We start from the raw sequence: 12330 nt of genomic DNA on the forward strand, positions 1-12330 counted from the left end.
TGCCATGCATGACTCGCATTCCTGTGTCGGTAACTCTCACGGCAGTGAGTGACAAGGACAAGGGGCTACGCAGCTCCCCAAGGAATGTCTGAAACTATACTAGGTGGTGCACACCAGGGAGATCAGTGAATTTGAATAATTTGAGATGAGTCTGTTTGCATTTTATTTCTCCTCGAAAATCACACACAGACACACACACACACACAGAGAGAGAGAGAGACAGAGAGAGAGAGAGAGAGAAGCAGATCCACTTGAAATGAGAGTGATACTGAAGCCAAAGCTACTAGTGGGATGGCCTGGGATTTCTACTTCTGTGGTCTGAAGGAAAAGGGTTTGGTATTTGGCTAGGTCACCAGGTGTTCCGGGTGAGCATGTTAGTTTTTGTTTCCGTCCCAAAGAGCCTCCTTTTGAGCTTGCTGTATGCTCCTCATGTTTGTTTTCTGCTGCGCTGGGGTCACTATGGAGGCCGGCGTGTTTGGATGTCCATGCCAGCTGTAGGGAACGAGCCAGGTGGAAGGAGATCAGGCCTGCAGAAGGAGAGCAGATGGACTCCTGTCATCTTTGTTTTCTGAAAAGATGGTGTGACTATCAGATTTTAAAAGTTAAACACTTGTCAATCAACCTCTGGAGGAAGCTCAGCCAAGGGCACTGTGATTCTGTGAGATCACCAAGGGTATGGGCCATCTTTGTTCCTTATCTGCGAAATGGTCAGACCAGATAATCATTCAGGCCCCCGGCTGTAAGGTCCAGAGGTTTGTTACAAAGACTCACAGGTGTAAGACAGTAGGCGTGTGCATACATGCTTACATCTCAGAGAGAAGCTACACCCTCGGTGCTCTTTCCTAAGGCAGCTATGGAGTCTTTTGGTTTGTTCTTTAGCCCAAGAAAGTTACCATGTCTTCAAAGCCAAGAAGTCCTAATTCAGGCCAGCCCAGAGGTGCAGAATTCCCTTCCTAGAGGGGTGGCTCCTGGTAAGCATGAAAATTTGCTAGGGAATGGGAGGATGGGGAAAGATTCGAGCTGGAGTCCAGGATAGCAGACTCCAGACCAAAGCTCAGGCACTGAGTCCGTGCTCGTTGAGAAGAAGACACCAAGGTGACTTTTTTCACTGGAGAGATGCTGAATTCAGTTAAAGTGCAGGAAAAATTCCTGAACCGATACCCAGCTGTGGGGGTGCAGGGCTGGGCAAGGAGGGAGCTGGACATAGGCCTGCCAAGTCTGGGCAAAATGTGGTTTAACCAATTATCTGGTTTAAAAACCACACATCCTCTTAATAAGATGACTAATACAGTACTTAGGGCTGAGAACATGCTTTGAGGTGGTGCAAGGATCCCAATCACCGCATGGGGGTGGGAGGTACTTCTGAAATCTGAAACTAATTGATAAAGATACAGATTATATATGGAATCTCTATAACAATGTGTAAGAATAAGGTTCAGAAATTAATCTGAGTTGTTCCTGAATAATTATGTGGAAAGTGTCACACAATTATTAACACATTTAGGATGTTTCTAAGGTGACTAATCATCTGTCACCTACTCATCTATCAAAACTTTGACCCTCACCTATTTTCCTAAAACATACTATGAGATTGCATAAGGCCTTGTGCCAAAAGATGTTTTTGAGGACCTAGCCCTTTGAAGAGTTTTAAAATGTTTTTGATAAGCAGACATACTGATCTCTAGATACCAAAATGTCTGTGTGGTCCTGGCTCACAACCTGCAGCTGTGAAACCATCAGCCTAATGAACTTCCTGAAGCTCAGCCCTCATGTTTGTTCGGGAGCAAGTTGTAAATGTCCTCTAGAACTCCTTGTGAGAAACTATCTTTTTCTTATTTGTAGGATATTTTAGGCAAAATTATTTTGAAGTGGCATAATGTAAACAAGAATGAAATTACTGTTTGTTTCATGACAGACTTACTTATACATAATGCTCTATCAAAGGATTTTTGCAAACTTTTGTAAAGATAGTATGTCATAAAGTCAGAGTTAGGCCGGGCGTGGTGGCGCATGCCTGTAACTCTAGCACCTGGGAGGCTCAGGTGGGAGGATCCCTTGAGCCCAGGAGTTTGAGGTTGCTGTGAGCTATGATGACACCACTGCACTCTGGCCCAGGCGACAGAGTGAGACTGTCTCCAAAAAAAAAAAAAAAAGTCAGAATTAGGTTTTAAATCAAAAACGTATTACAAAAACATACCAATTTAATAAATATGTTGCAGCAGGTTTTCTAATATTTGTAAGCCAAAATGTGACAAACACAATAGAAAATGATTACATCCAATAAGGGGGACACGTTTGGAATTATTAATAACTGCTGCAGACCATAGAGGATCAGCACTCCGGGTGTTCTGGCCTGGCCAGAGGTGATCTGGAATTAGCCCTTTAAGAAGGAACATGTCAAATAGGGGTGGGGAGACCATTGATAGTCCTAGGAGACAATTTTGCTATCCAATTATATATTCTGACTTATAAAAGGGATTCATAACTGCAAGTGGCTTTCAAAGAATAATTTTCAACTTGTGTCAACAGCAACCACAAGATCTACAAATGAGAAATAGCGGCTAGAAAATCTTAGCAAAACTAACCATCTCTGGACAGGAGGCTTTACTTAGACATTTCTGGACCCTCTGGTGGGTGGGTGAGGGAGAAGAGGTGGGAGGACAAAGGTCAACCTTGCCAAATAGCCATAGGTCTCTACTGGTCACGAGGAACTGGGAAAATCCATCACAGGCACCGCCTTGGAAAGGAGTGTTTCAATCATTAGCTGTACTTGTTTTTCTTGCAATCAAGAAACCAGTTGGGAGGAATGAGGACTTTATGGGAAATAAGGTTTTGCGTATCTTTGCTTACAGAAAACATGTTGTGATTTGATTTACTGTGCAGGTAAGTCAGGAGAGAGTGGCTGAGTTGATTCGGCCCTTTACAGTCTCAGGCTTAAGCCAAGGCACTGGATGCTGGCACCTCCTCCAGGACTTTCTCTAGCTCTCTCTCTGGGGTCAGTGTGCTCCTTACGGGGGGCACCATGCCAGGTAGGAACCTGGAAGCACCTGTCCCAAGAGTTACCATAGGCCAGGGTACAAAGCTTTTATTGCTTCTTCCTCCATCATTTTGACACTTTTATAAAGAACAAAGAGCCCCCTTCCTACAACAGACACTATTCATTGATCTAACCAAATGTGGCCATTTTCAGAGGAAATTCCCTTCCTTTGAAACTCAAACGTATGACCACACATAGATATCAAGTATCCCAACAGCCAAAATGTTCTAATATTCTCTCCTACCTTCCCTGCTTATTTTCAAAACCTAAGGGGTTTTCTTTGCTGTAAGCAAAAAACATGGGAAAGTTCTTTTCAAAAATGGTCTTCTATATTAGCGGTCTCCAACCTTTTTGGCACCATGGACTGGTTTCATGGAAGACAATTTTTCCATGGACAGGAGTGTGGGGTGGGGTGTGGGGTTGGTATGGAGCTCGGCAGCCTGGTCGGTGGCCTGGGGGTTGGGGACCACAGTTCTATATCATCCAAATGGTTTCCTGATTATGACAGGAACCCACACACCCTACTGACTGAAAAGTCCTTCAGCACAGGACGTGGTGGGGACCCAGTATGGGTGGCGCTTTCTGCGGGAGGCAAGTCTGAGCCTCGGGGCACCTCAGGGCCGTGGTCCAGGTGGGCCCTGAGGCGAGGACCTGCCTCGAGCAGTGGACTGTGAGAGCAGCAGGGGTACCTTGGGTTGTTGGCTGGCTCCCGCAGCTCGAGGGTGCAGAGGGACGTCATAAATTTCAGTCTGCTGTTTAGCAAAGTTCACAAATACCTGAAGTGAGAGAAGAAGAAGAGTAGGTAGATGTTTCCAGAAAAATGGCACCTACACCCAGCTACCCACTTTGCTCTCTATTTTCCACAGTTAACATACAGTCCTGCTGGTGTGGCCTGTGTCCTTCCCAGAAGGGCTGCCCCCTCCCCCAAAAGCCAGGCCACCAGTGCTCTGGACAGGGCTAGCTTCTTAGACTTCCAAGGTAAGCCTAGAGAGTCATGGCTGGAGGACCCAAAGGACTTGGGTGCCTGACGGGGTAACCGAGGCCAGGCAGATTGTCCGCTAGCAGTGTGCTTCTGATTCTCTAAAGCAGAAACTAGCAACAAAGGTAGCTGATCTCTTTTCAGTCCGTCACGGAGCGTGCAGTGTGGCCACAACCCCTGCCGTGCCTTCACCTGCTTACGGCTGACAAGAAGGTGCAGGTGAGCCAGCTCCTCAAGGGTGAACTGGAGACTTGCCTGTTTCCGCTGCTTTACCGACTGTCTTTAACGATGCTTATTTAAAACAAATAATAAAAAAACCCCACAAAACTTAGAAACAACCAAATGTCCGTGAATGAATGAATGGATGGATAAGCAAAATGGGGCACATCCATTCAGTGGAGTATTATTCAGCCTTAAAAAGGAAGTAAGTTCTGGCACCTGTTATATCATGGATGGCCCCTTGAGGACAGTCACAAAAGGACAAACACTGTATGCTTCCACTTATGTGAGGTACTTAGAGGAGTCAGATTCATAGAGACAGAAAAGAGTAGTGGCTGCCAGGGGCAGGGGTGGGGAGTTATTGTTTAATGGGCAGAGAGTTTCAGTGAGGCAAGATGAGAAGAGTTCTGTGGGGGATAGTGGTGATGATAGCACAACGATGTGAATGTCCTTAATGCCATTGACCTGTATACTTAAAAATGGTTGAAATGGTCAATTTTATGTTATCTATGTTTTACAATAAAAATGTGATTAAATTTGCAAAAAACCACATAAGCTTATCAAAACTCACAGAACTAACTGTACACTTAAAATAGGTGTGTTTTATTATATGTAAATTACACATCAATAAAGTTGATTTGAAAAGAAAAAAAGAAGCCACCACCACAAACCAACAAGAATGAAATAACGTATCATAGCATAATGGAGAAGGATGAGATAAAAAAAAAAAATCAGTGAAGTTTTCAGATGACTAAAATATTGCTATAAGACAATTTCTGATGTGTCAAGTTTTACCCTAATGGACAGAGGGCAAGAATGTTCTGAAAATTGGGAATGTTGTGCCTCCCTCCTGTGTCAGTTCCACCCGCCTCTGCTCAGCACCGCTGTGCACCTGGTGCCCGGGGCTGACTTGCCTGGTCCAGCGTGGTCTGTGTGACTGAGTACTCCTCGATGAGCAGGCTGTCCTTGTGGGAGATGAGCAGCTGGAAGATCCTGGCCAGAGAGGAGGAGGAGACCTGGAACTGGAGCATGTTGTAGTGCCTCTCCCGCTGCACGCTGCCGGGGAAGTTCCCCTGGAAGAACTGCTCCACGGGATTCAGGTCGGGAAGCAAGTCATCCTTCGGGGATTTGATTTTCATTGTGACAATGTAGCCATCTCCAAACCTAGGGGAGGCACACAGAGTGGTACAGGCCTCTGCTCGTGGTTGGGTCTAAGGCCATCCCAAAATGAGGAGTAGACTCATCAGAAACATTGGGGATTAAAGGCCCATACCATTGCCCTAGTATGCACATTTAAAACTAGGAGAAAAAAAAAAAACACTAGTCCTTGGAGAAATCCTTTGATACAAGGTTTTAGATGTCAAAATATCTGTGCAGTGAAGTAGGAAAGATGTACTTGCTGAAGTCAAAGGTGGTTGGAGCCAGTGTGGGCATCCCAGTCCCGCCCATAAAGACGTGTGGGCCAGTGCATGCTAAGTGGTAGCAAAGCTGCCTGGCCCTCCGTGAGACTGGCCAGGTGGGAGCAAAGGCTGGGGAAGGCAGAACCTCCCTGAGGGAGCTTCCAGAAGCAAATGGAGCGGCCTGGGCCAGGGCCATTGGTGCTTCCCTCCTGCCCTCATCAGGTCTTCTGGTCACCCTTTCGTGGGTGAAGGGTGGCCCACCAGCGAGCGCACGGCCAGCTGGCCTCTGTACACAGTGACATCAGGGTATCCCATGTCGGCCATAGCTTACTTCAAAGCTCCCTCCACGGTCTAGGGTTGTTCTCTACAGCAAGAGCCTTTTGCCTTTCAGCTCCAGGAACCGGTCCCTCCACACAGGGAGCACTCCCCTCCCACCACTTCTATCCGCAGACGTTGAGGAGGCAGAGGGGAAGGAATAGGGGAACATCCATCTCTCCAGACACTGGAAGTTGCTGACACAATTTCTCCAAGGACTAGTGCTGTTTGTTATACAAATGAGTAATAACTACTAATATTTAATATCAATATGCTCTTTCCTAGGTTATAAAGCATATCAGAATGCAAGGGAGCATGCAGTATTATGATAATTTTATTTTAACTGTTATCTTTAGCACACAAACTATTAATAAGGAGTTATTTACAACAGTTACTATTTATGGATACGGGATAATCCTACTCAAGATTACTGGCATGGTTAGTTTGTTGTATAATGTGGTCATTTTTCAAACCCAAATGCATACAACATTCTAAAAAGGAAAGCTGGTTCTCAAACTGCTTGGTCTCCTAATCATTCCTATGCTGGTTGTGGACTCTTAGTAAATAGGCCATGAGTCCTGGACCTGTTGGGATAACAGGTGAGATACGGAGGCAGTGGCAGTAGCGCTCCCTCATCCCAGCCAGGCTCTGCATCTGTCCCCACCAGAAGCCCCCGTCCAGAGCCTTCGACCACAGGCAGTTAGGCCAACCCAGAGGAGCTCTTATCAGCACAACAGCCTTCCCCGTCTGCTGCTAGAGAACGAGGCCCAGGCACCACCTGTGCCTGCTGGGGTGGTGACGGGGCATCAGGACCCCCAAGTGTCAACAGAGACACCCCCATTGGCCCCCATGGAAGGTGACAAAGGGCACGCCCCCACCATCTGCTTACTTGTACTTGAGGTGCTGAATGGTGCCCATACAGCGGAAGGTGCCCCTCACCATGATGGCCAGCCGGGTACACAGCGCCTCGCACTCTTCCATGCTGTGGGGCAGGACAGAGGAGGTGAGGTGGGGAGGACGCCCACCCCCCACCTTCCCCAGGCCCTGGGAATCTCCTGCCTGTGGGACGTGAGGACCACGGCTCTCCCTTCTCGGATGATGCTCACGATGACGTTCCAGAGCATGCGCCGCGCCTGGGGGTCCATCCCTGTGGTGGGCTCATCCTGTGGGTGGAAGAGAGGGTGGGGAGTGGGCTTGGAGCCCCCCCTGGTTACCGCTTCCTCACTGGGCTGCTCGCTCTCGCAGCAGCCCTGGTCTCTGAGGAGAAGGAGCTGACGGGTGACGCACACAGACACCCCAAGCCCGGCAAGCCAGGGGTGCCCCGCTGCGGGGACAGGGGCAGGCGGTGAACCGAGAGTAAAGAAACACCAGGTACATCTCTACACCTGTTTCAGCACATGAGTGGATTAAGGTTGATTAAGGCGATGGTAGAATTATTTTAAAAAAAAGAAAAAAGCTGCAAATATGTTTATAAGGAGGCAGGGAGATAGCTCGGGTAACGTCTCTGTTCCGGCCACAACCTGTGCACCTGCCTCATAATCCTCAGACTGCGTGGCCGTGGGCCTCAGGCTGGGGCCGGCTCAGGTGACAATCACATGAGCCCCTGATCCAGGTCAGTGCTCCTGTCCCCTTCAGATCCCACACGGGCCTCAGGCAGCAGTAATTTCTGACCAGACACCGGCATTCCACAGAGTTTCGAGCCTGTAGCCCCACAACAGACTTCCCAGGAACTCACAGTGAGACTGGGCTGTGACTCGTTTCCCCACGACGTGGGGACTAAACACTGGGATGATTTGCTCAAAATGAGCAATCCAGGAAGCAGTCCAGCCAAGAACAAACTGCTGCATTTTCTAAATCTGTTGACCCGGAACCTATCCCCCAACCCAAGAGTTTAGCCCTGGCCCGTGGTTTAAACTCCCGCTGTGGCGTGCGCCCTCAGTTACCAGCAGCACCAGCGGCGGGCAGCCGATGAGCGCGATGGCCGTGGAGAGTTTCCGCTTATTGCCCCCACTGTATGTACCAGCCAGGCGGTCCGCATAGAAAGACAGGCCCAGGCTCTTAATACTCCAGTTTGCAACCTAGGGAAGAGAAAGAAGTCCCATTTGGAGAAGACAAACAAGCAAAGACCCTAAACCTCCACCAATTCCAAGCCTTGGGTTCCCAGATCTCACATTTCCAGAAGACAGACCCAGCTGGGCTGGAACAGGGCCACCTGCCGGCTCCTGTCCTCTAGCACACACTTCAGGGGCCAGATGGGAGTCTCCTTCCACTCTGTGCCTTGGATCCCCTCCACTCTGCACCACTGGGTGCAGCCCTCTGGGAAATGGCCTTAAGCTTTACAAAGAGCAAGACAGCATGTCTCACTCAATGTCCTGGACTGTGGCTAGGTGTGGAAGAGGAAGGCTCTGTTTGAGAATACAGTAGGTCCCAGACCATAGATTCCAACCCTCGACAAGATCACACCTGAAGTCTTGTGCATCTAGTACATACTTAATGAGCACCTACTATGGACTAGGCACTGGAGAACAATGGTGAACATAGCCATTGCTCCTGTACTCACAGGTGGTGGGGGAATACAATCAAAATAAACAGAATAATGACAGATTGTAACAGTGCTTTGGGGGCACTCAACAGAGAAGTATGATAGAGAGTAACGGGGGTGTGTGCACACGCACGCACGGGAGAACTGGGAAGTCCCTGGAGACAAGCCCTCCACACTTCTGCGTTCTGTACTCGTTATGCCCTCTGCGTGCAATGTACCTCCCCTAGATATCCACAAGGCTCTCTCACCTCTAGGTCTTCACTCGGAAGTCATCTCCTCTGTGAGGCTTTCCCTGGACCACCCTACCTAAAGCTGCAAACCCCACCCCAACAATTCTTCCCTGCTTCATTTCTCCCCTAAGGACTTTTCACTCTCTAATGTACTGGATATTTACTTACTTATCTATATATTGTCTATCCCTCCCATTAGAATGTAAGCTCCATTTTAAACTTTTTATTTGGAAATAGTTTCAAGCTTACAAAAACAGCTAAGAATAAGAATAGTACATAGAATGCTCATAAACCCTTCTCTTTCCCTTTCTCTCTCACACACAAACACAAGCACACATACACAATTTTTTTTCTGACCCATCTGAGGTTATGTGATACATCACGACCCCTTACTCCTAAACTCATTAGTGCGTATTTCCTAAGAATTGGGATATTCTCTTACATAGGCACAGTACAGTTATCAATGTCAATTTTATAAATTTAACATTGTTATGATACTTTAATCTATCATTCATAGTTCTGTTTTGTCGATTGGCTCAATATCCTTCATATCATTTTTTCCTCTTCTGCACAAGATGCAGTCTAGTGTGTATTGCTCAGTCATTATGTCTATTTAGCCCCCTGTGATCAGGAATATTTCCACAGCTCTTTATCTTTTATGACTTTGATATTTTTGAAGAATACAGTCTCTCCTTTTTTTTTAAAATGGAATATTCCTCCTTTGGAGCTTGTCTGATGTTTCCCCATGATAAGATTCAGGTTACACATTTCCAGTCAGGATACTACATACATGAAATTGTGTCCTCCTTAGGTATCACCTGGGAGCATGAGACGTCCATCTGCCCCTTATACGTGACATTAATTGTGATTACCCAGTTAAAGTGTTGTCTAATTTCTCCATTGTAAAATTATGTTTCCCCCTTGTAACCAATAAGTCATCTGTGCAGAGATACTTTTAAACCATACAAATATCTTGCTTCTCATAAAAAAATTTCCCCAGATTTAGCATCCATTGATGATTCTTGTGCAATCCAATCTTTACTATGCTCATTGAGAAATGATTTTCCAGCTCCCGAACTTCTCCGCACTAAACAGTTGACTCAGCATTTGACGGTAAGCAAATACCTTCCCTTCTCTTCTATTAACATTTATTTATCTATTTAACAACGTGGACTTACGAATTCTTACTTTTCCCCCAATGTTTTATAACTCATTATGGTATTTAGTTATTTTGATGCTCAAATTTTCCTATATTTGAATATTGGGAGCCCCTTCAAGATGACTTTTATGTTCTTATGACACATCCCCATTTTTTTTAAAAGCACTTTCTTACTTTCTGGCATAAAATATTCTAGGTTCATTTTATATGTGTGCTGTTCCAGCCTTGGAATTTGTCATTTATATGAGGAATCATGATTCCTTTTAGTGGGGAATAGTATTAAGACCAAAATCTGGGTGCTAAGTGTGCTCATTGCTACTGGGGTATTTTTGATTCTTGGCCTTCAGAAGACAGATATACACATACACACAGATATGCACACACATACACATGCATGTGCACATGTGTACTATTCATAAGCATATCTACATGCACACACAAACACAAGTTTATACATATTTCATAATTCACTGAAATATCTAATTCCAGTCCACTCTCCCAGGGTTCTTGATTGCTTTTCCCCTTTCAGTATTTGTAAGTCCTTCTTCCCCAGTGAGAATGGCTCCCAATAACATCAACACATTTACTCATTTACTTAATCCTATAACATATCTAAAATTGTTCAGAATTGCTTTGCCCATACCACTATAAAAACAAATAAACTAAAGAGCTCAGAAATCATTTGTAGTTCTTTCCCCTAACTCCACTCTGCTCAAGACTGAGGATATGTAGTTAAACATAGTGTTCACCAGTTATTTGTATTAGTTCTTCCCCTCCTTTTGTATAAGATATTTATTTGAAATAACATTTGGTTTACTTGTTTCAGGTTGCTTTCAGTGCTAGGTTTTCTTCCCCCCCCCCCCCATTTTTGCCCCTTCCCATTCTTATTGCTTTTGTTTTTATTTTTTGAATATGTGGAACATTAACATGCTTCCCAAAGTCAAAATTATGCAAAAGATATCCTCAGAAGTGTTACTCCCATTTTCCTTTCATCAAAATTCCCTCTTGTTGATCACCAAATGCATTATTTTCTGATTTATCCTGTGTTCTATTTGCAAAGTAAGCAGACATACGTTTGTTTGCTTTCTTATTTTTTCTACTTGCTTACATAAAAAGCTACATGCTGTATGTTCTCTTTTGCACTTTGATTTTTTTATTTAAAAGTATTTATAGGAAATAACTCCATATCAGTTCACAGAGATCTTCCTTCTTTTTTACAGTTGCACATATCTTTATTGTGTGCATGTATTGTAAATTATTCAACTGATCTATGATGTATGAACATGTAGATAATTTCTAGTATTTTGTAATAATTAAATACAAATGCAATGGATAATTTTGTACATACACATTTTGTACTGTGGGAGGTGTATCTTCAGGGTAAATTCCTAGAAGTGTGATTGCTGGGTCTCAGGGTAAATGTATACATCATTTTGTTAGCTGTGAGGGCATTTTTTTGTCTGTTTTGTTCATTGTTAAGGCTCTGGTTTGCTGGGATGAATGAATGGGTAGCGTGCTTCAGTTTCCCATCTCTAAGTGAACGCACTCTCATGAAACATGCTTATGATTTATCAAACTCCTCCTACACAGTCACAACAAACTATTTTTTACCCTCTCGATTTCTTCTGCTGGCACTCCTCGAAGCCGGGCATATAGATAAAGATGTTCTCGCCCCGTGAGCAGGTCATCGATTGCATCAAACTGAGGACAGTAGCCCATACTTTGATGGACCTCAGAAATGTTGGTTAAAATACTGCAAGAAGAAAAAGCAATTAGTGAATTTCCTTCATAGAGGGAGTGACCAGAGAGCTGGGGCTAGAGAAGCTTCTGCCAATGGGAAAAGGAAGCTGCCTCTTGTATTTTCCTATTTTGCTACTGAAATGTGCACATTTGTGATTCAAAGCAGGGGCCCTGTGGTTAGAAAGTGAAGAACCTCAGGAGTTCTGAGCTTTGAATCTAGTCAGATCCATCCAAGTTTCTACATCTAAGATTCATTGAATACTAGTTACCCAAAAGTGAGCTTTGGTTTTGGATTGGATCACCTCACATGTGAGTTTAAAAACAAAAGGAAGATCAAATTTAAGAAAATGATTAATAGTTTTTAATCCTTTTCAGATATTTGGGAAGGAGCTAGAAAAGATGGTTGCATCCCAATGGAAATAAACTTCTCCATATGTATTTATTGGCAAAAATATATTCAGTGAAAGAGGAACCATGCCTGGTGGCATGGCTCATGCCTGTACTCCCAGCACTTTAGGAGGCTGAGGTAAGAGGATCACTTGAGGCCAGGAGTTCATGACCAGCCTGGGCAACATAGCGAGACCCCTATATCTACAAAAAATAAGAAAAATTTAGCTGGGCATGGTGGTGCATGCCTCTAGTCTCAGATACTTGGGAGGCTGAGGAAGAAGGATTGCTTGAGCCCAAGAATTTGAGGCTGTAGTGAGCT

At 45.0% G+C, this 12330-nt stretch overlaps 1 protein-coding gene across 1 annotated transcript in view; it reads right to left on the minus strand.

Annotated features, from left to right (window-relative positions):
- Nucleotides 1-206: 206 nt before the first annotated feature.
- The window catches only part of ABCA4 (ATP binding cassette subfamily A member 4), a 131765-nt gene continuing 119641 nt past the window's right edge, over nt 207-12330 (minus strand). The window contains exons 44-50 of the mRNA XM_069480195.1: nt 11493-11634; nt 7894-8028; nt 7010-7113; nt 6840-6932; nt 5150-5399; nt 3727-3813; nt 207-527 (exon numbers count right to left, since the gene is read on the minus strand). Coding sequence (XP_069336296.1) covers nt 522-527; nt 3727-3813; nt 5150-5399; nt 6840-6932; nt 7010-7113; nt 7894-8028; nt 11493-11634 — 817 coding nt within the window. The 3' untranslated portion in view covers nt 207-521. The remainder of the gene's footprint in view (nt 528-3726; nt 3814-5149; nt 5400-6839; nt 6933-7009; nt 7114-7893; nt 8029-11492; nt 11635-12330) is intronic.

This window comes from Eulemur rufifrons, chromosome 8 (assembly GCF_041146395.1).
Source record: "Eulemur rufifrons isolate Redbay chromosome 8, OSU_ERuf_1, whole genome shotgun sequence".
Lineage (NCBI taxonomy): Eukaryota > Metazoa > Chordata > Mammalia > Primates > Lemuridae > Eulemur > Eulemur rufifrons.